Genomic DNA, 25,072 nt, shown 5'->3' on the forward strand with positions numbered 1-25,072 from the left:
TTTCTTGGCTGAGATTTTATATTTTTTAATTTGTTTCAGATGATTTTTTAATTGTTTGTGGAAGCATTTTTATGATGTCTTCTTTAAAGATTCTGTCCAATAATTCTAAGATCTCTGTCATCTTGGTGTTGGAATCTGTTCATTGTCTTTTTAATTTAGTTTGAGGTCTTCCTGGTTCTTGGTATGGTGAATGACTTTCAATAGGAACTTTGACATTTTGGGTATTATGCCATGAGACTCTGGTTCTTATTTAAATGTTTTAGCTGGTTCCTCTGACACCTATTTATTCCCTATGTATTTGAGGAGCAAGCCAAATTGGCGGTGAGAACACCTTCATTATGTATTATTTGATTTCATTTGCTAATATTTTTACCATTTGTTCCTCTGTGAGGCTGGCCTAAATTTTCCTTTCCTTTAATGTTTTCCTTTTGCTTTAGTATCAAAGTTAGTCTTGCCTCAATAAGTGACTGCTATCTTTTTATATTCTCTGGAAGAGTTTGGATAAAATTGGTATTATTTCTTTCCTAAATGTTTGGAAGAATTTGTCAGTGCAACTATTTGAATCTGTGGTTTTCTTTGGGGGTGTATTTATATTTTTAGGTTTAATTTCTTTAACAGGACTATTTTGATTATCTCTTTTGTCTGGGTTGGTTTAGTAAATTAACTTTGTCCAAGAAATTTGTCCATTTCATCTAAAATCTCAAATTTTACTGGAATGAAATTATTTACAATATCCTCTAATTATTTTTGTAGTATCTGTAGGATCTGTGATGATGTGTTTTCATTCCTGATGGTTACTTCTGCCTTTCTCTTTTTTGTTGCTCAACCTCTCCAGTTTATCAATTTTATAGTAATTTTTAAAGAATCAAATTATGACGCTATTGATCCTTTCTGCTATATTTTCTATTTAATTGTCATCTGCTCTTATTTTTATTATTTCTTCCTTCTATTTACTTTTTTGGGGTTTAATTTTCCCTTTTAAAAAAACTTATTGGTAATATACTTAGGTCACTAATTTTCAACTGTTATTTGTTTCTGATATAAAAATTGAAGGTTATGAATTTCACACAAAGCACTATCGTAGCCAGAAAAAGCCTTGTTTGTTATATCATATTTTCATTATCATTTAATTTAAAATATTTCTAATTTCTTCTTTGACCCATGGAATATTTAGAAGTGTATAGATTTCGGTACTTTCTAGTTATATTTTTTATTACTGATTTCCAACCTAATCCCACTGTTTAGAGAACACACACTGCATGCTTTCAATTATTTGAAATCTGAGTTATTTTATGACCCTACCATGTGATCAACTTAGGTGAACGTGCATTTTTTTATTTGTTAGGTAGGGTATTCTGAGTATATTCAATTAGGTCCATTTAATTATGTTACTCAAATTTATGTCTCTGTTAATTTTTTGCCCATTTATTCTATCAGTTGCTAAGAGAGTTTTGCTAAAGTCTCAAACTATGGTTGTATAATTGTTAATTTCTTTTCCCTTTTTTTAGTTCCATCAGTTTTTTTGTTCCTATTACACATACTTATAATTTACTCCTTTACAGAGGGAATGTATTTTCTCACCGAAAGAATTAAGTGCACAATGAATTTAAGCAGGAGTGCACAGTTTCTCTAGAAAGGACCAGATAGGAAATATATTATAAGCATTGCATATCACATACAGTTTCTGTAATGTATTCTTTTTTTGTTTTGTTTTGTTCTGTTTTGTTTGCAACCCTTAAAAAACATAAAAACCATTCTTAGCTTAAGGACCGTACAAAATCAGACCACAGGATAGATTATACCTCTGGACCATAGTTTGAAAACCCCTGACTTTAAGTATTAAAGTTCAGTGTGTTCCAGTAATTATACCAAGAGCCAAATGAAACAAAAATCAATGCATATATTTGTATGCCTACTATATGCCCAGATTCCAAAATTTTATTCTTTGCCTTTTTAATATTAAGAAATATCTCTGAGTTCTTTTTTCCCACTCTGAGATCTTTTAATGTAAAACAATTTTTCTGGAATCACATCCTCTGGAACATATTCATTCTATCATCACAACCACTTTCCTCATCTTTGTCAAAAATTAACCTTAACTAAGTGCTTCTGGCTGCATTACTAGAGTCTTTTGAATGGTGGCAGTGTCAACATTCTCACAATCACTTATTTCTTCTACCATTCTACTTACAATTGATTTCCATTTCATTTTCAGCACTATCCACTTTTGTCCCTTTGCTACACTTTCAACCGTTAGCCAGTTCTTTTTTTAAAAAGTGTTTTATTTGTTTATTTTGAGAGAGAGAGAGAATGGGGGAGGGGCAAAGAGAGAGGGAGAGAGAGAATCCCAAGTAGGATTCACACTGTCAGCTTGGAGCCTGATGCAGGGCTTGATCTCACAAACTATGAGATCATGACCTAAGCCAAAATCCAGAGTCAGACACTTAACTGACTGAGCCATCCAGGCGCCCCACCAATTCTGTCTTTTAATTATCCATTTTTGTAAAAACCCATGTGGCTTTATCACTGAGACAAGAAGGCAATACTACCATATTCTTTGCAGTCTGTATGTGAATTCAAAAATAGATATACAGTGACCAATCACTGACAGACATTGATAGATGTGACAGTATTGGTTTCTAATCATGATATGCATCTGTCATTTATATAGTGATTTTTGGAACAAAGATCTAGAGTAAAGTTTGTGCTTTATGTAATTACTCACAGTTAATATACCGTAGTAACTGGATTTGGACCATGTTTTCAGGAGACTGGTATTTAATTAAACTGTGGTAATAAATTTGGGCATACTGAAACAGTGCAAAGTAAGTACTGCCTGTATATTAAATGTGAATGGTCTAAATACACCAATTAAAAGACACAGGTTGTCAGATTGGATAAATAAGCAAGATCCAACTATATGTGGTATACAAAAAACTCATCTTAAATTTAATGACATAAAAAGGATAAAATAGAAGGAGGAAGAGAAGTGAAAAATCTTCCTTATAAAAGAATCCCTAATAACATATAAGTAGTTGTTCCTCCATAGAGGTGGTGTAGCTTAATTCTCCCTCCCTTGAATGTGGACTGGATTTACTGACTCATACCCAAATAACAGAGTATAGAAAGGGGAAAAATAGAAAATTTACAGTTGAGAAACCTGGAAAGCCCTACCTTAACCAAATGCCCAAGGTTAATATCACCAATAATAAGTTATGTTGATAATTTATGTCCTCTGATATGATGTGATGAGGAGAGAACGTCATATCTGTAGTGTTCTACCTAAAAACCCATAACCCCGGTCTAATCATGAAAAAAAAAATCATATAAAGCCAAACTGAGGAAATTCTACAAAATAACCTGACTAGTACTCCTCAAAATTATTATTGTCATGAAAAATAAAGAAAAAATGAAAAACTATCCCAGACTAGAGGAGACTAAGGAGATTTGTTGACTAAATACACCATGATACCCTGATCAGATCTTGGAACACTAAAAGGACACTGTAAAAACTAGTGAATCTGAATGAAGACTGGCATTTAGTTAATAGTAATGTACCAATGATGGTTTCTTAGTTTTGACAACTGTGCCATGGTAATAAAAGACGTTAACATTACGCGAAATTGAATGAGGGTATACAGCAACTTTTCTGTAAATCTAAAATTATTCCAAATTTAAAGTTAGTTTTTTTAAAAAAGTCAAAAATAAATGATGGGAAAAGGCATCAATTAAATGTAAATTTAAAATTAATAAAAAGGAGATTGATGGGAAAGCTATACCATGCAAAAAATAATCCAAAAAATCTAAATTGCCTCTATTAATATCAGACAAATGACACAGTAGCAAGAATAAAGAGGGATATCAATGATAAAAAGTCCAATTCAGCAAAAAGACAAAAGAATCCTGTGTATGTACCTAATAACAGAGATTCAAAATACTTGAGGCAAAAATCAATAACAATATAGATAACTTGAACAACATTAACAACCTATTTTAACACATTTAAGGAATTAAAACAAACAGTTGAATGCTCACTCATTTCAAATGCACATTCAACAAAATAGATTATTCTGTACCATAAAAAAAATCTTACGAAACTTAAAGGAACTGAAATTTTACAAAATATATCTCTGACTAGAGCATATTTAAACCAGACATGAATTAGAGAAAAATATCTAGAAAATTTCCCAAATATTTACAAATTAAAGAACATACTTTTAAGTAACTCATTAGCCAAAGAGTAAATCACGAGGACATTTAAAAATATTTTGAATTGATGCAGAAAAAGCATTTGACAAAATACAGCATCTTTTCTTGATAAAAACCCTTAAGAAAGTAGGAATAGAAGGATCATACTTGAAGATCATAAAGGCCATATATGAAAGACTCACCACTACTATTATCCTCAGTGGGGAAAAACTGAGAGCTTCCCGCTAAGGCCAAGAACACAACAAGGATGTCCACTCTCACCACTGTTATTCAACTTGGTGTTGGAAGTCCTAGCCTCAGCAATCAGACAACACAAAGAAACAAAAGGCATCCAAATCAGCAAGGAGGAAATCAAACTTTCAGTATTCACAGACAACATGATACTCTATGTGGAAAACCCAAAAGACTCCACCAAAAAACTGCCAGAACTGATACATGAATTCGGCAGAGTCGCAGGATATAAAATGAATGTACAGAAATCAGTTGCATTTCTATATACCAATAATGAAGCAGCAGAAAGAGAAATCAAGGAATTGATTCCATTTACAATTGCACCAAAACCCATAAAATACCTAGGAATAAACCTCAACAAAGAAGTGAAAAATCTATACACTAAAAACCATAGAAAGCTTATGAAACAAATTGAAGAAGACACAAAAAAATGGAAAAACATTCCATGCTCATGGATTGGAAGAATATTGTTAAATGTCAACACTACCCAAAGCAACCTACATATTCAATGCAATCCCTATTAAAATAACATGAGCATTCTTCACAGAGCTAGAACAAACAATCCTAAAATTTGTATGGAACCAGAAAAGACCCCGAATAGCCAAAGCAATTCTGAAAAAGAAAACCAAGTCTGGAGGCATCACAGTTCCAGACTTCAAGCTATATTACAAAGCTGTTATCATCAAGACAGTATGGAACTGGCACAAAAACAGACACATAGGTCAATGGAACAGAATAGAGAACCCAGAAATGGACCCACAAATGCATGCCCAACTAATCTTTGACAAAGCAGGAAAGAATATCCAATGGAAAAAAGACAGTCCCTTCAACAAATGGTGTTGAGAAATTGGACAGCAACATGCAGAAGAATCAGCCTGGACCACTTTCTTACACCATATACAAAAACAAACTCAGAATGGATAAAACCTAAATGTAAGACAGCAAACCATCAAAATCCTAGAGGAGAAAACAGGCAACAACCTCTTTGACCGTGGCTGCAGCAACTTGTTACTTGGCACGTCTCCATAGGCGAGGGAAACAAAAGCAAAAATGAACTACTGGGACCTCATCAAGATAAAAAGCTTCTGCACAGCAAAGGAAACAATCAGCAAAATTAAAAGGCAACCAACAGAATGGGAGAAGATATTTGCAAATGACATATCAGATAAAGGGTTAGTATCCAAAATCTATAAAGAACTTATCAAACTCAATACCCAAAAAACAAATAATACAACAAAAGACATGAATAGACACTTTTCCAAAGAAGACATCCAGATGGCTAACAGACACATGAAAAGATGCTCAACATCACTCATCATCAGGCAAGTACAAATCAAAACCACAGAGAGATATCACCTCACATCTGGCAAGATGTGGCTAAAATTAACAAGTCAGGCAACAACAGATGTTGGTGAAGATGCAGAGAAAGAGGAACCCTTTTGCACTGCTGGTGGGAATCCAAACTGGTGAAGCCACTCTGGAAAACTGAAGGGAGGTTCCTCAAAAAATTAAAAATAGAACTACCCTAAGACCCAGCAATTGCACTACTAGGTATTTATCCAAAGGATACAGGAGTGCTAGTCTGAAGGGGCACATGCACCCCAATGTTTATAGCTGCACTATCAACAATAGCCAAATTATGGAAAGAGCCCAAATGTCCATCAACTGCTGAATGGATAAAGATGTGGTCTATACACACACACACACACACACACACACACACACACACACACAATGGAATATTACTTGGCGATCAGAAAGAATGAAATCTTGCCATTTGCAACAATGTGGATGGAACTAGAGTGTATTATGTTAAGAGAAATAAGTCAGTCAGAGAAAGACAAATATCATATGACTTCACTCATATGGAATTTAAGAAACAAAACAGATTAACATAAGGGAAGTGAAGCAAAAATAATATAAAAACAGAGAGGGAGACAAACCATAAGAGACTCTTAAATACAGAGAATAAACTGAGGGTTGTTGGCAGGGTGGTGAGTGGGGGGATGGGCTAAATGGGTAAGGGACATTAAGCAGGACACTTGCTGGGATGAGCACTGGGTGTTATATGTAAGTGATGAATCACTAAATTTTATTCCTGAAATCATTAATAATAATAATAATAATAATAATAAAGTATTAAAATATGTTTAATTGAATGAAAATAATAAAACATATCAAAATTTATAGAATGCAACTAAAATACTATTTATAGAGAAAATTATAGCATTAGATGCTTATACTAGAAAGGAAGATAGATCTCAAACTAATTATCTAAGTTCCTACTTCAAGAATCTAGGAAAAGAAAAGCAAATCATACCTAAAGCAAGCAGAAGGAAGTAAATAACAGAAATGAAAGTAAAGGAGCAGCTAGGTGGCTCAGTCAGTTAAGTGTCTGACTTTGGCTCAGGTCCTGCTCTTGCAGTTCATGAGCTCGAGCCCTGCCTTGGGCTCTGTGCTGACAGCTCAGAGCCTGGACCCTGCTTCAGATTCTGTGTCTCCCACTCTCTCTGCCCCTCCCCTGCTTGTCCTCTGTCTGTCTCTCTCTCTCAAAATAAATAAAAACATTAAATTTGTTTTTCAAATTTAAAAAATAAAAAAGAAATGAGGGTAAAAAGCAATGAAATTGAGAATAGATAAAAATAGAGAAAATTACTGAAACCAAATCTGTTTCTTGGAAAATATCAACAAACTTGGTAAACCTCTAGCCTAACAAAGGACTACCAAAGATAAAAAGAGAGAAGGAACAAATCACCACTATCATGAATGAAAGAGGAGTCATCATTACAAATCCTATAGATATTTAAAGGTTGATATGGGAACATTATAAATACCTTTATGCTCATAAATTGGACACCTTAGACTAATGGACAAATTCTTTCAAAGACACATGCTACTGAAGCTCATCAAGAAGAAATAGATAACCTGATTAGTCCTATATCTATTAAGGAAATTTAATTTGCACTTGAAAACTTTCTTAGAAAGAAAACACAAGTTCCAGATGGCATCCCTGGTGAATTCTACCAAACAATCAAGAAAGAAATATTACCAATTCTACTACAAATTCTTCTAGAAAATAGAATACAACACTCCTCAGACCATTTTATGAAGCCAACATCACCCTGATATCACAACTAGACAGACATTAGAGGACAAGAAAACCACAGCCTATTCTTCTTCATGAAAATAGACATAAAAATGTCCCACAAATATGAGCAAATTGGAATCCCACAATATTAAAGAAATAATACAACATGACCATGTAGGGTTTATCCTAAGAATGCAAGACTGTTGCAACATTTAAAAATCAATCAATGTAAATCATCGTATCAACAAACTGAAGAAGAAAAACCATATGACCATCTCCATCTCAACAAATAAAAATAAAATAAAATTCAACATGCATTAAATAATAATAATTTTAAAAAACCTAAGGGAAATATAATATAAAGGAACTTTCTCAGCCTAATATAGGACATCTACAGCTAAAATCATACTTAATAGTGAAAGATCAACTGCTTTCTATGTAAGATCAGAAACAAGGCAAAGATGTCTACTTTCACCACATCTATTTAACATTGTATGGAAGGTCCTTGCCAATACAATGAGGTAAGAAAAAGAATAAAGGTATGCAGATAGAAAATAAAATTTAAACTGTCTCTATTTGTAAACAGCATGATAACTACAAAGAACATTTGAAAGAATCTACAAAAAAGCACTGAGAGAATGAATAAGAGAGTTTAGCATGGTTTCAGGATACCAGATTAATATATAAAAATTAATTGAATTTCTATATACTAGAAATCAACAATTGGAAATTGAATTTTAAAAAACAATGCCAGGATCCCTGGCATGTTCAGTCAATAGAGCACGTGACTTTTGATCTTGGGGTCAAAGGTAAGCCATGTTCATGGATTAGAAGACTCTATTGTTATGTTAATCATCCAAAGTTGTCTATTAATTCAATGCAATCCATACTAAGATCAATCGGGGGCGCCTGGGTGGCTCAGTCAGTTGAGCGTCTGACTTCAGCTCAGGTCATGATCTTGCAGTCTGTGAGTTCAAGCCCGCGTCAGGCTCTGTGCTGACAGCTCAGAGCCTGGAGCCCGCTTCGGATTCTGTGTCTCCCTCTCTCTCTGCCCCTGCCCTGCTCATGCTCTGTCTCTCTCTGTCTCAAAAATAAATAAAAACTTAAAAAAATATATTTAAAAAAAAGATCAATCGAATATATGGGTAGAAACTGACAAGCCAATTCTAAAATTTATATGGAAAAGCAAAGATGCAAAATAATTTTGAAAAAGAAAAGTAACGTTGGAGAACTTAGGTTATTTGAGTTAGTATAAAGTTCTAGTTATCAAGACAGTGTGGTATTAGCAAAAGGATGAATATTGAGATCAATAGAACAAAACAGAGAGTTCAGGAGTAAACCTACACAAACATGGTCAATTTATTCTAAACAAGGACATGAAGGCAATTCAATGGAGAAAGGATAATCTTTTCAGCCAATGGTGCTGAAACAGTTGAAGATAGTTATTTAGAGAACCTTGACCCATACCTTGCACCATGTATAAAAATTTACTTGGAATAGATCATAGAACTAAATGTAAAGCCTAAAACTAAAAAAAGCTTTTAGAAGAAAACAAAGGGGGAAACTTTTTGTTTCCTCAGATTAGGCAAAGATTTCTTAAATACCACAAATCCATAAAAGTAAAAAATTAACAAATTGGACTTCACTAAAATTTAAAATTTCCTCTCTTTGAAAGGCAATATTAAGAAAATGAAAGGAAAAGCTACAGATGAGGAGTTAATATTTCAAAACGCATATTTGACAAAGAATTTTTGTCCAGAATATACAAAGAACTCTTATTGAAACTCAATAAGAAAATAAATAACCCAATCACCTATTGGACAAAAGACTAGAACAGAAATTTTACCAAAGAAGATATACAGATGGTAGATTGGTAAATGAAAGCATGCTTAACAGCATTAGATACTAGGGAAATACAAATTAAAACAAGTCTTAATATATTTAAGATAATTAAAATCATACCAAGCTTCTTTTCTAACCACAATGGTATGAAACTAGAAATCAATTATAAGAGAAAAACTGGAAAATTCACAAATATGTGCAATTTAAACAACCAATGGGTCGAAGGAGAAATCAAAAGGGAAATTAAAAAAATACCTTGAGACAAAAATTGAAACATAACATGCCAAAACATACAGGATGCAACAAAAGCAGTTCTAAGTTCATAGCAATAAACATATATACCAAGAAAACAGAAAGATCTCAAATAAACAACCTAACTTTATACCTCAAAGAACTAGAAAAAGAAGAACAAACTAAGTCCAAAGTTATAAGGAAGGAAATAACAAAGATCAGAGTGGAAATAAATAAAATAGAGACAAGAACGACAAGAAAAAATATCAATGAAACCAAGAGCTAGTGTTTTGAAAAGATAAACCAAATTGACAAACCTCTAGCTAGACAAACTAAGAAAAAGAAAGAAGACTCAAATAAAATCAAAATGAAAGGGGAGACATTACAAATGATGACACAGAAATACTAAGGATCATAAGAAATTATATGAACAGTTATACATGAAAAATTAGATAACCTAGATGAAATGAATTCCTAGAAACATAAACTTACCAAGTTTGAATCATGAAGAAATAGAAAATCTGAAGAGAACAATTACTAGTAAGGAGAATGAATCAGTAATCAAAACTTCCCAGTGAAGCAAAGTCCAGGATCAGGTGACTTCACTGGTGAATTCTGCCAAGCATTTAAAGAAAATTTATACCAACCCTTCTCAAATTCTTCCAAAAAATAGAGGAGGAGAACTTCCAAACTCATTTTATGAAGCCAGCATTACCTTCATACCAAAGCAGACAAGAAAAGAAAATTACAGGCCAATATTCCTGATAAACATAGATACAAAAAATTCTCAGTAAAATATTAGCCAATTGAATTTAACAATGCATATATAGGCCCATACACCATGATCAAGTATGATTTATTCCTGGATAAAGGATGGTTCCACATATACAAATCAACACATGCAATATACTACATTAACAAAATGAAGGATGAAAATCATATGATCATCTCAATGGATACAGAAAAAGCATTTGACAATATTCAACATCCTTGCATAATAAAAACTCTCAACAAATTGGATATAAAAGAAATTTCAACATCATAAAAGCCATATATGACACCCCACAGCTAACATTGTACTCAATGAACAAAAGCTAAAAGTTTTTTTTCCCTAAGATCAGGAACATGATTAGGATGCCCACTCTTGCAACTTTTATTCAACATAGTTCTGGAAGTCCTAGCCAAGGCAACTAGGCAAGAAAAAGAAATGAAAGATATTTAAATCATAAAGGAAGAAGTAAAATTGTCTCTGAAAATGACATATTCTATATATAAAATTCTAAATACACCACCAAAAAATGGTTAGAAGTAATAAATGAATTCAGTAAAGCTGTAGGATACAAAATCAATACACAAAAATCAGTTGCATTTCTATACACTAACAATAAACTATCAGAAAGAGAAAATAAGAAAATAATCCCATTTACAATAGCATCAAAAAAGAATAAAATACTTAGGAAGGAATAAATTTAACCAAGCATGTGAAAGATCTGAAAACTATAAAACATTGATGAAGGACATTGAAGAAGACACAAGTAAATGGAAATATATTCCAAATTCATGAATTGGAAAAACCATCTTGTTAAAATGGCCATACCACCCAAAGCAATCTATAAGACTTGCCATTCCAATGGCATTTTTTTTTTACAGGGATAGAAGAAATAATTCCTAATACTCAGAAACTCTGAATAGAGAAAGCAATCTTGAAAAAGAAAAAAGCTGAAGGTATCATATTTCCCGACTCCAAACTATATTACAAATCTTTAGTTATCAAAACAGTATGGTATTGACATTTAAAACAGACACATCAATCAATAGAACAAAGAGCCCAGGAATAAAACCATGTTTTTATGGTCAATTAAGTTTTGACAAAGGATCCAAGAACATACAATGGCAAAAAGGATAACCTCATCAACAAATGGTGTTGGGAAAACTGTACCTCCACATTGAAAAGAATGAAACCAGACCACAATCTTATACACAAAAATTAACTCAAAATGGATTAAAGACTTCAACATAAGACCTGAAGCCATAAAACTCCTAAGAAAGCACAGGGGTAAGCTCAATGATATTTTGGATTTAAAACCAAAAGCAAGGATAACAAAAGCCAAAATAAATAAATGAGTCAACATCAAAGTAAAAAGCTTCTGCACAGAAAAAGAAACCACCAACAAAATGGAAAGGCAACTTTTGAAATGGGATAAAATACTTGCAGCCCACAAATCCAATAAAAGGTTAATATACAAAATATATTAAGAAGCACATACAATTCAATAGCAAAAAAACCAAATAACCCAATTAAAAAATAGGGAAAGGACCCGAACAGACATTTTTCCAAAGAAGACAAAGGGCCAACAGGGATGTGAAAAGGTGCTCAACATCACTAATCCTTAGGGAAATGCAAATCACAACCACAATGAGATATCCCTCACACCTGTCACAATGGTTGGCATCAAAAAGACAAGAGAACAAATGTTTGCAGGTGGTGGAGAAAAGGGAATCATTGCATACTGCTGGGGAAAATGTAAACTAGTAAAGCCACTAGGGGAAATAATATACAAGTTTTGCTAGAAATTAAAAGTAGAACTACCATCTGATCAGCAATCCCACTTCTGGGTATACAGCCAAAGGAAACAAAAATCATTATCTCAAGAGGTATGTATTCCCGTTTTCACTGCAGTATTCATAATAGCCAAGATATGGACACTATTTAAGTGTTTGTGGATGGATGAATGGCAAAAGGAAATGTGACATATATTTGTGTGTGTTTATGAGTGTGAATATAATATAATATAATATAATATAATATAATATAATATAATATAATATAATATAATATAATATAATATAATATAATATAATATAAATAATATAATATAAATAATATAATATAATATAAATAATATTATATAAATAATATAACATAATATAATGTTATTCAGCCTTAAAAAAGAAGGAAATCCTGCCATTTGTGACAACATGGAGGGGACAACATGAATCTGGAGGGTATTATGCTGAGTGAAATAAGCCAGGCACAGAAAGACAAATGTTGCATGGTATCACTTATATGTGCAATTTTTTTAAATGTCAAATATATAGAAACAGAGAATATAAAAGTGAGTGCCAGGGATTGAGAAGTAGGTACAGGTTGGTAAAGGGTACAAACTTTCCACTATAAAATGAATAATGTCTGAAGATCTGATGTAAAACATTGTGACTACAGTTGATAATGATATAGTGTATAATTGACATTTGCTAAGAGAGAAGTTAAATGTTCCCATTAATTTTTAAAAAATAAATAAATATGTGAGGGGTGCCTGGGTGGCTCAGTCAGTTTAGCGTCCGACTTTGGCTCAGGTCATGATCTCGCGGTCCGTGAGTTCAAGCCCCGTGTCAGGCTCTGTGCTGACAGCTCAGAGCCTGGAGCCTGTTTCAGATTCTGTGTCTCCCTCTTCCTTTCTCCTCCCCCACTCATGCTCTGTCTCTCTCTTCTCAAAAATAAATAAATGTTTAAAAAAATTTTTTTAAATAAATAAATAATAAATAAATAAATAAATAAGTGAGATGATGTACGTGTTAACTAGATGGGAAGGAATTCTTCCACAATGTGTGTGTGTGTGTGTGTGTGTGTGTGTTCTCAAACTCCCACAATGTACACTTTAAATATCTTACAATTTTGTATGTCAATTATACCTCAATAAATCTGAAATTAAAAAAGAGAAGGCACAAAGAAATAATATTAAGATAAAAAAGATACATAGAATTTTTTTTAAAATTGTCGTATGATAACTTTATGCCATGTATTTTTTAATGAAATGAGAATTTTCCTTGAGAAATAAAAATTGTCAAAATTAACTCAAAAAAAAGCAGGAAACTCAAAGAAAATGATGCCATTAGATCATTTGAACTGGTAATCAAAAATAGATTTCTGTGTTAAACAACACATGTGGGTGTGTGCACACATGTATGCACACAGAAATATACCAGAAGGAAAAAGTCCTCAGGCCTTATAGGCAAGTTCTACTAACTTTAAAGGATCACTAATCATCATCTTAGACCATTTCATAGAAAAAGAAAAGAAGAAAAGCTTGCCAACTGATTTTATGAAGCTACTATAGCTATGCTACCAAAACTGGATGAGGACAGTGCAATAAAAAAATACATGGGTTGGGGCACCTGGGTGTCTCAGTCAGTTGAGTGTTCGACTTTGGCTCAGGTCATGATCTCACAGTTAGTGAGTTCAAGCCCTGCATCAGGCTCTGCACTGACAGCTCAGAGCCTGGAGCCTGTTTCGGATTCTGTGTCCTTCTCTCTCTGCCCCTCCCCCTACTTGTGCTCTGTCTCTCTCTTTCTCTCTCTCTCTCTCAAAAATAAACATTAAAAAAAAATTAAAAAGAATACATAGGTCGATCTCGGGAACACAGAGGCAAACATTTCAAATAAAAGTTAGCAGTATGCTTTTTTACCTTCATCATGATAAGGAAGGATGTGAGGAAGACTCAACATTAGAAAAACCAAACAACACAATTCACCACATTAACAGATTAGAAAAGAAAAATCCTATGATCATCTCCATATATGGGAAAATTAAAAAATCATGTAATGCAATTCAACATTAATAAATAGTTGAAAATCTTGGAGCAGAGTAGAAGAGGACTTTCTGACCCTGATTATTGCCTTGTTCAACCAAAAGCCCAGGGCCAACAATATTCTCAGCAGTCCAGCTTTAGGAGGATTCTATCTTTCCATTAAAAACAGAGACAGTTCGGGGCGCCTGGGTGGCGCAGTCGGTTAAGCGTCCGACTTCAGCCAGGTCGCGATCTCGCGGTCCGTGAGTTCGAGCCCCGCATCGGGCTCTGGGCTGATGTCTCAGAGCCTGGAGCCTGTTTCTGATTCTGTGTCTCCCTCTCTCTCTGCCCCTCGCCCGTTCATGCTCTGTCTCTCTCTGTCCCAAAAATAAATAAACGTTGAAAAAAAAAAAATTAAAAAACAGAGACAGTTCAAGAATGACCACTACTGCCACCATCATTGAACATTGTCCTTGAGGCCCTACCACAGGCCATAAGACAAAGAAAGGGAGGAGTACTAGCCAGGAATGTATGGGACTGCAATATCAGAAATCCTCACTTAACAGTGGCTTAAACAATGAGGAGTTCCTCGGTCTCACACATAAGAAATCAGGAAGCAGGCAGCATAGGGCTGGTGGTACTCATCAAAAGAATTGCAACAGCTCTCTTTCTGCTTTACCTTCTTTAGCATGTTTGATTTCATCCTCATGCTTGCCACCTCATGGCTCTTCCACGGCTCTTGCAGATCTGGGCCTTGATGTACACATTCAAGGCAGGAAGAGGGGAAAACAATCAGTCTCTTCCCAGAAGCCCTGATAGATTTTCCCCTTACATCTCACTGGTCACGTGGCTACTGTTAGCTATAAGAAAGGCTGGGAAAGTGAGGGTCCAGAGATAGGGTTAGATTTAGGCTTAGGGCTAGGATTTGGGGCATATTTACACTAAATTCTTCATATAGTAAGTTATGCTTAGTCCAATCCATCCATGAAAATTCTGTTCTTTGTTGGATATTAAATATATTTACTATTTGGGGCATATTTATACTAAAACATTATTTGTTGTTTACCTAAAATTAAAATTTAACTGTATGTCCTCTAAAATTTTTTTTTGCTAAATCTGGCAACCCTAGGAGCTGGACAGATTGAAAAAAAAAATGAAGTTCTAAAATTAGCAAGAAAGAAAGGGGGATGGCTATTGGGCAGGTACATATCAGTAACTACCACAAAAGCATACAGGTTTGTCCAGAAAGACAAGATTTTTCCCCCCTGACATTAACTCCAGCAAAGTTTATCATACAGATAAACATTTTCCAGAAGAGAAATCAGGTAACAAAATATAGGCAGTACCTTATGATACAATTCCATTGAAAATGCAGACACATTCTTCAAATATATGTGTCCCATAAAATCTAAGGCCACATAGAGTTATAATTTAGTGACAGAATTTCTGCAGGTAACTAAGAAAAATGTTTAAAAACTTTTTAGATATACCATTAACTGTGGATTATCCATATGAAATTACAAATCTTTTATATCTTTATTCTACCAAATTTCATTAAAATTTTACTAAAATGCTCTAAAAATTATGCCTACTTAAAAACTTGTCAAGCTGCTGTTTTGTCTGAACATGGGAATTTAACCAAAGATCCCACTTGTCTGCAGGAGCCTGATAGTTTAACAAAAAGTATACTGAGCCTGCAGACAATAGGAATAGTAGCCTTTACGGGTGAATCTGTGGATTTAAAGCAGCCTAAGTACAGGGTGTGCACTGGTCTTCAGAAGTGGGAGGGCAGGAGAGTACAGAGGTCAAGGCAAAACTTACAGACTTAGAATGGAGTCTTCACTGCCCAAGCTTAGGGAGGGTGCTGGTCAGTTTTACAGTCAGGGAGTCTTGCTGGCAGCCAGGAAGTCTGAAAAGCAGGTCAAACCAAGTTGCCTTTGGTGGAGGTGAATTTTAGTGACAAGACTCTGGAATTCGTGCTACTTTTTAAGAGATGGCTGAAGAAACAACTTGAGACAACGTGAGAGAGTTGGGAGCCCATGGTGGGATTCCAAATTGTATACTGAGGTGCTGTTTTTGATCAGTATCTGTCCTTTCTATATGGTTATTACAAAATAGACAGAGAAGGGGTGCGCTAAGACAGTTGGGAAAAAAACCTCACTCTTTTGACTCAATTAACTGTTTAATTATTTTTGTTTTCTTTCTTGGGAGACAGTAGGGTAAGGATTTTTCTCCCCTGAGAATTTCTCCCCTGACTTGAATCCCCTCAAGTCAGACGTGAGCTATTTGTAAAGGGCAGTTGGATTTGCTGCCAGGCAACAGGAGAGATGTGGTTTCTCTCCCGAGCACTGTCTGTCTAGCAGGTAGACCTACCCACCTATGGACCGGATGTGTGCTCTAAAAGTTGTTGCTTATAGATTTCATTAATATTGTTATTATAAATATTATTTCAAAAGTAATATTTACTGTGTTCTTTCACTTGTATTATTTCCCCCAAGCCATTTAAATTCTTCAGAATTGTCTTTTTTACTGACTACACAGAATAGTCCAGCATAGGTAGTTATATTGTTACCAAAATGAACTTGGGAATATGGCTATTTAAAAAGATCTTATAGTGAAACATTTTTATATGACAAATATTACTCTCTAATTTGCCTGCTATTTTAAAATTTGCCTTTTCATCTGGGCAGTTTGCATAAAACGAGCTGATCTTATATTCTGATGGAACAGTTGCCCTCCCATGCTTTTTGCTTTCCTTTTGAAGTCCGTGATCACAAATGTTTGATTGAATTGATACAGGCAGGGCTGAGAGTGAACAGTCAAAGGGTGTCAGAGCCATTTGACTTTCAAGTGGCAAACCCAATAACATCCACCCAATGACTCAGCCTTTTTCTGGAAGAGGTAACATTGCATCGCCTCTGTCCACAGCCCCTTTCGGTACACCTCAGAAACCACAGCTGATTCCAGTGGAAGTGAAGAAGGTCTCTGCCAAGAAACAAACATCAAAGGTATTCATCCTTCTAACAAAAGAAAACTGTTGTTATTTACAATGTTCTCAGTGAGGTTTTTGGTAGTGCACACATCTGATAGAATTGTACCACTGACATAGAAATAAATACTTCAGCTGTTGAGATGCATTTGATTTTTAGAGGGTGATTGCTGTATAAGTAAACTCTAGCATTACATTATCAGTGGGGTCTTAAAAAATTCAAGCATGTCACATTATTGTCACATTAACTAAATGACTGGGCCAACCTCTATCGCTAGCTGGTCCAGGAGTCTGGAATACAATAGCTATTGCTTTGTATCCAAATTCACATTGCATAGGGTATGTTATTATGAGGTTTTACCCGACTTCATTTGTCTTTAAGCACAGGATAAAAAGCAAGCTCTCCAGTTTTGTCCAGATATCCTAATGAGGAAAGAGAAGAAATTCTGTATTCTCTGACATTAGGAGCTCACAGTACAACATAATTAATCCTCATGGAGTTTCTCTGGGTTTAAAGGTGCTGGACTTTTGAAGCTTGCTTTCTTATGTTTATGAGCCACAGAGTTGTGACAATTGAAACTTTTCACCAGAAAAAGGAGACAGCTGGCAGTGTCTTTTTCTGGGCTTACCCTATGTGGTCATATTTACAGCTGCTCCCATTAGAAAAAAAAAAAAAAAAAAGAAGGAAGAAAGAGAGAAGGAAGAGTGGCAGAGAAGAAATGAATCCTACTGTGTCTACATAGACTGTTACCTGCTCTTCCCAGACCTTCATCTTAACGCCCAAATCTTCCTCAAGATGTTTTCCCTGGATTTGCAGCACTGGTGGGCTGTGCCCCCTTAAGAGATTTCCAAGCTGTTTATGTACCAGCATGTCATGTGACACCCCAGTTGCCATGGCAAATATTTGTGTTTCATGAAAAATGTGGGTAAAAAAAAAAAAAATCAATGTAAATGGCCAAATCCCTAGACAGACAGGCCTTCGGGCTAATGTTTGGCCTGCACCATGATTGTTTCAAATTCAGCTGTTTAACAGGCTGTGCACAGGCCACGGGCTAATGTGCATAATGGGAACAGGCGGGGGCACCTGTTTTGATTCTCACCATGTTTGAGCTCTCAAGTCCCACAGTGTTATAGACAACAGATCTACAGGTAATACAAACATGACCAGGTCTCGTGCGGTAATCGATCTATCTCCAAAAAAAAAAAATTTTTTTTTTTAATAATGACGTTTTCCCAGTGCTAATTAGCCCTGCCTTTTAATTTCCTCTCTGTTGACTTCACAAAGCTTTCTCCCTAGTGCTGGAGCAGTAACATTTAAAGACTCTTTCCTGTGGTCCCGAATTGGTACATTTCTGAGTTGAGTCTTCAATGGTAAATGTAATTATTCATATACTCTGTGAAAAGCATCCTGGCATGGAAAAGGCTAACAGAAACACTGATAGAGCCAGAATGGACCTTGAATCAGCATCCCCACCGGGCAGTGCGGTGCCCCACGGAGAAGCCTTTTCTTGTAAATACTTCTTTAAGTGTTCCCCAGAAGCGGGACTTGGCATCTGACTCTAGCTGTTTTTGTAAATATTTACTTTGTCAAACTCTTTCTTCAAGTCAAACAGGGCTCTTGGCAAGCAGAGCAGCATTGTCTGGGGTGGGAAAGGTCTTTCTAATTATTAGCTCCTGCCTGCATGGAGAGAGGGAACAGGCTGGCCCAGCGGGGGGAACGGGGGGGGGAGGGGGTGGGGGGGAGGCTCTGTGCTTCTATTTGTTTTGTAAAATTGCCCATGAGAGTCATTTTGATTTAAACTGTGTCTCATTCTTCATTGTAGGGGAAAGGCAAAAGGTCAAGAGGACATCATGATAGGAAGGTCTGTAATTTGTGTGACTAGTTGAAATTTGGGGTTTGTCACCTGATGTCCCTGCCTTTTGCTGCAGGGCAAAAGTATGGGAGGCAGGTTTGACAGCTGGAGACTGCAACAGAAGTTCTTTGGCTCTTCTTTTATAAAAGACATTAGATCATGTTTTCAGAAAAGGAAAAAAAAAAAGGTTCATTTAATGTGAAAAATCACTCCCTTTCAGTTTGGACTGAATTACTTCTCAGGTTTCAATCCAGAAAAGTGATTTAGCATACTCACAATCTGGCTGAATCACAATGGTCTTCAACTTCAATCTGAGATTCTCATCTTTTAAAAGTACACTAAAAAGAAATACAAAATGAAAAAAATTCACTTGCCCCCCCCCAGCATGCACTTGTGTGTGTGCATGGGTGAGTAGGTGTGCATTCATACACACGTACACATGCACACACAGACTGTCTATGAACACAACTGCTAAGGGTATGGGATTTAGAATTAAGCTGCCTAAAACTAATAAGGTAACAAAGAAGTTGGAGGAATGAAATTGTTCCCACAAAGACAAGTACGTGCCAGCAAGGAACATTCCACCAGAGCCTGTATGAGTAATAAAAGTTCTGAACTAGAAGCAGGAAAGAGCTGGATTCTCCTCCTAATATAGGAATTTTGAGCAAGTCACTGAAATTTTCAGTGCCTCACCTCTTCCTCTGACAAGGGGGGGATAATAGCTCCTTTCTCATAGGTTTCTTATGAAGGTTGGTACTGTTAATATGTGCAGAAATGCTTTAGAACTGTAAAGCACTTGTTATCAGAATTCACTGGTCTATTTTTTTTTAAGTTTATTTATTTATTTCGAGAAATTGAGCACGAGCGGAGAATGGGCAGAAAGAGAGGGAGAGAGAGAATCCCAAGCAGGCCCTGCCCTGTTGGCATAGAGCCAGATGTGGGGCTGGATTTCACAAACCATGAGATCATGACCTAAGCCAAAATCAAGAGTTGGACAATTAACTGACTAAGCCACCCAAGCACCCCCACTGGTCTATTTTTAAGGACCTCTTCTAGGCCTCCCTTCCTCTGGGGATCTTATCAAAAAAGAATTTCAGAGGGAGCTTAGCCGCCACTTTTCAAGGAAAAAGAGCCCACCTTTTGGATCTCCTTGTACTTCCGCAGAGCTGTGACTAGTCAGAGCTGTATTTCCAGCAGTGATTGCAGACAGTCCTTCCGAAACCTAGACAAATTGCTCTAGGATAAACTAATCAATGCAATCAGAGCCTTCCTCCAGCTTCCCTTGACTTCTTGCTATGAGGAAATTGCGAGCTTGACTCTACACCTTAAAAATAGGATGTGCCTTAAGAACACTAAGGCATTCTGTATCTGGAATATGCATAACAGCTAAAGTTGATTGTGCACCGTCTACACCCACCCAATATGCTGTAGTGTCGTTGTCCCCAGGCCCACCCAATTGGTTTTTACCAACTGTGTGGAGGATCCAGAGGACACAGTGAGGTTCCGGAGTCTGTACCCTCCCACACACAAGGTTATGATCTTCCACATGGCTAGTTTTCCAAATGTTACTACTACCATGACTATAACTACTACGGCTACTAACGACCACTACTGCAACCGCTACCACCACCACTACTAGTATGACTAGCAGCATACATGTGTCATGTGCCGCCTCTGTGGGGGGCACTGTTCCTATGCTTGACGTGGATTAGCTCACTTCATTTCACAACAACTCTATGCAGCACGTACTATTATTCTCATTTTACTGGAAGGACCCGAACACAGAGAAGTTAAGGTCATCCAACTAGTAAGTGACAGAGCCAGGACGCAGAACTGGACTCTGTGACTTCCAGAGCCTCAAAGCATTAGACATTTTTAAAACTTTCAATCATTTTTTATGGAAATCTCTCTAAGCGATACTATATCTCCGCCTTCTTAATGTAATCTAACATTTTTCTCTACCCGGTGTCTTGTATGCAGAGAACCCATTTCTGGTGTGTTTTTTTGTTTGTTTCCTTCACCCTCAGGATGGTGCCTGTCATGTCTGCTTTCATTGGCTGTGACCTTAAGAGCCTTTTCTGTCTTCTAGAACATTAACCAAATAACCAACACTCAAGAAGTAGAAGGGTAAATTTGAGTCAGTCAGGCTCTGCACAAGGATCCAAGGAAGAAGATAATAAACAGTGGAAGAGTTTGTAGTTATTTCAAGAAATCTGAGGTCTTTATTTTCAGGGATCTAGTTAAACGCTTAAAGTTGCTAAAATTGCCTCTCTCAGCAAAACATCAATTTATTATCTCAAGGCAGGCATGCTAACAGCTATGTTAAGATCCAATTAATTTCAACTAATATTTTGATAATAAAAAATCTACTTTGTGGGTAAAAGAAGCAAACAAATGTATTTATTGGACACAAGGATCCAGATTAAATTCATGAGTGTGTTTGCTTCCGGAAATGGGGAAAGGAGAGGAATGAGCTAAAAAGGAATACAGAGAGGATTTCAACTGTACTTTATGTGTTGATTTTTTAAATTTCCACATGTATATAAATATATAAACAATTTAAGCATATCTGAATTTTATAATAATAATTATAAATATTTAAAATATACTCTTTTGGGGCGCCTGGGTGGCTCAGTCGGTTGAGCGTCCAACTTCGGCTCAGGTCACGATCTCGCAGTCAGCGGGTTCGAGCCCCGCGTCGGGCTCTGGGCTGACGGCTCAGAGCCTGGAGCCTGCTTCCGATTCTGTGTTTCCCTCTCTCTCTGCCCCTCCTCCGTTCATGCTGTGTCTCTCTCTGTCTCAAAAATAAATAAATGTTAAAAAATTGAAAAAAAAATAAATAAAATAAAATATACTCTTTTAAAATATACAATGTTTATATATATTCTTGTCTTCTTTGTTTCATATATATATACATACATATATATATCATATATATTATATGTATTCTGTATTATCTAATGTTATCTAAATCATCCTCATGGAGTTTCCCCCAGTTTAAACTACTGGACTTTTGTAGCTTGCTTTCTTGTTTATGAGCCATGGATAGATAGATAACAGTATATGTTATACACAAAGCAAAGAAGACAAAAGATTAACAACTGCCCATGGTAGTTTTTTATTTTATTCTCTGTACTTTTCTGTATTTTCAAAACTTTTTCCAAATTAAAGAAGAAAAAAGAAAAGAAAATCCTATTTCATAAGTCATACCTCTGCTGTAAAATCACCTTTGATATAGAAAGAATAGGTTTGGGGGATAACCTTTTAATGTCAATTTTGGGGTCCTGTTGTTGTATTATTACTCTCTTTAGTATCTCTCCAACATATGCCCTTGATCCTTATGTTAAAAAATTGTGATTATTTTACAGGTGAGTCAGCTGAACTATTTTAATCAGGCAACATGTGTTACAGTGACACCACCCCATCTAGTCTCACTTCCCCCATCTGTATAAGGAAGGGATTAGACCAGATCCATTTTCTACAGAACTTCCATATCCCCATAACACTCAATCCAAGACCCCCAGGAAAAGGAGAGAGGCCGAAGTGCCCAATAGGTGGGGCTCCAGGCCTCGCACACCACAGCAGCTGTGTTAAGTGTGTACCTGTTTAGCATCAGATTATATGGTTTCTGAACAAAGTGTTTCAAGTTTAAAAATATATACTCTGAAAACCGGGGGGGGGGGGGGGGGGGGGTATCTAGGAGCAGCTTTAGGTTTAATGTGCCCTATCTACTAAAAGAAATAAGCCTACTTCTTTTTTTATTTTTATTGAAGTGTAATTAACATACAGTGTTAAGTTAGTTTCAGGCATACAATATAGTGATTCAACCATTGTATCCATTACCCAGTGCTCATCACATGGGTACTTTTAATCCCCTTCATCTATTTCACCCATCCCCCTACAAACCTCCCCTCTAATAACCATCAGTTCTCTATATTTAAGAGTCTGGTGGGGTTTTTTGTCTCTTTTCTTCGTTTGTTCATTTGTTTCTTAAATTGCATATATGAGTGAAATTATATGGTATTTGTCTTTCTCTGTTTGACATTACACCCTCTAGATCTGTACACATCATTGCAAATGGCAAGATTCTTTCTTATGGTTAAGTAATATTCCATTGTGTGTGAATATGAATATTCCATTGTGTGTATGAATATTCCATTCATTTCTTTGGGTGAATACACAGTATCATATGGTAATTCTATTTTTAATATTTTTGAGGAAATTCCATACCGTTTTCCACAGTGGCTCTACCAATTTGCATTCCCACCAACAGTGCAAGAGGGTTCCTTTTTCTCCACATCCTTGCCAACACTGTTATTTCTTATGTTTTTTTTTTTTTTAATCTTAGTCATTCTGACAGGTGTGAGGTGATACCTCATTGTGGTTTTGATTTGCATTTCCCTGATAATTAGTGATGCTGAGCATCTTTTCATATGTCTGCTGGCTATCTGGATGTCTTCTAGAAGAAAACATAGGTAGTAATTTATTTGATACTGGCTGTGGAAACATTTTTCTAGATATAGGTCTCCTCTGGCAAGGGGAACAAAAACAAAATTAAACTATTGTGACTACAAGAAAATAAAAAGCTCTGCACGGCAAAGGAAACCATCAACAAAACAAAAAAGGCAACCTATTGAATGGGATAAAATATTTGCAAATGACATATCCAATAAGGGGTTAATATGCAAAATATATAAAGAACTTACACAACTCAACACCCCCAAAAACACAAATAATCCAATTAAAAACTGGCAGAGGACATGAATAGACATTTTTCCAAATACGCCTACTTCTTTTTTTTATTTAAAATTTTTAATGTTTTTTAATTTAGTTTTTGAGAGAGAGAGAGAGACAGAGCATGAGCAGGGGAGGGGCAGGAGAGAGAGAGACACACACACACAGAATCTGAAGCAGGACCCAGGCTCTGAGCTGTCAGCACAGAAGCCGACACAGGAACTGAACTTACCGACTGTGAGATCATGTCCTAAGCGGAAGTTGGATGCTTAAGTGACTGAGCCACCCAGGCTCCCCCAAATAAGCCTACTTCTTGAAGAGTGCAGCGTGCCTCCCTGGTGGGTTTTGTGCCCAGCACAAACCTGTCTCCTTTCTTGTCTTGCCCTAAAGGGTTAAAGAGAGGGCAGGTCATACTTTGGCAAGAATTAGAGAGCCCTGTAGCCTGGAGATACAAGATGAGACTCAGAAGGAAGTCTAGAACTGTTCTTTCCTCTTTTAGATTCACTTTCCCTCCTGAAACCTCATTTAATTTACATTCTTAAAGGAAGGAAAGGAAGAAGATTACAAAAACAGAAACAAAAACTGTGGCATCTTTTAAAACAATTTCCATTTTGTCTGATTCATTAGAAACTGCCACCCTCACTTAATGCATTTTTGGCATGAAACTTTCAAAGTGAATTAAAATTATACAGCTTTATGTGCAAAACAATTTTTTTCTTGCAAGAAGTAAATGACAAATTGTCTTTACCTCTCTTCATGACATCACCTAAATATACATTGCTATTGCATGTGACTAGCAATTTTACTTATATAAACCAGAAAAAAATGTTAGGTTATCAGTAAGCCACAAAATAATCTTAATTTTTTTTACTTTATCTTTTTCATTCATGAGAGTGTGATCTGATCATTCACAGAAAATTTGGGAAGTTCAGAAAGGAGGGAAATAATGCCAAAGTATCCAAAAAAAAAAATTTCCTGTAATACCATAACCCTTTGGCATTATTTAAATTTTGGGCTTGGCCCACTATTGGTATCATACAGTATATTCAACTGTGATCTATCTCTTTTCTCCCAACAATTTATCATAAGCTTTTATACATATGACTTAAAAGTCTTTATAAAATATTGTTAATGGCTACATAATATTCTGTCTTAAAGATATACCATAATTTTCTTAGCTATTATCCTATTGTTAGATATTAAATTATAAATGTCATTCTTTATATTATTATTATAATGATTATAATTATATTATAATCATAATTATTTTATATTTTATTTATATATTATTATATAAAATATATATTATTTTATATATGTATTTTAT

General features: G+C 35.5%; 2 protein-coding genes across 5 annotated transcripts in view; one reads left to right on the forward strand and one right to left on the reverse strand.

Moving 5' to 3' along the window:
- AAGAB (alpha and gamma adaptin binding protein) overlaps positions 1-17,986 on the reverse strand; it is a 152,351-nt gene extending 134,365 nt beyond the window's left edge. Inside the window, exon 1 of the mRNA XM_086711026.1 lies at positions 17,910-17,986. The gene's annotated coding sequence lies outside the window, so the exon portion shown is untranslated. The remainder of the gene's footprint in view (positions 1-17,909) is intronic.
- Positions 1-25,072, forward strand: part of IQCH (IQ motif containing H) — a 218,586-nt gene that overhangs the window by 78,000 nt on the left and 115,514 nt on the right. For 3 of the 4 annotated variants that reach the window (XM_025918866.2, XM_086711018.1, XM_025918865.2), the window contains 2 exons: positions 17,098-17,177; positions 18,982-19,020. In XM_025918866.2, coding sequence (XP_025774651.2) covers positions 17,098-17,177; positions 18,982-19,020 — 119 coding nt within the window. The remainder of the gene's footprint in view (positions 1-17,097; positions 17,178-18,981; positions 19,021-25,072) is intronic. The other variant, XM_086711017.1, reaches the window with a different exon arrangement.

This window comes from Puma concolor, chromosome B3 (assembly GCF_028749965.1).
Source record: "Puma concolor isolate L17-30 chromosome B3, mPumCon1.1.hap2, whole genome shotgun sequence".
NCBI classification, from domain to species: domain Eukaryota; kingdom Metazoa; phylum Chordata; class Mammalia; order Carnivora; family Felidae; genus Puma; species Puma concolor.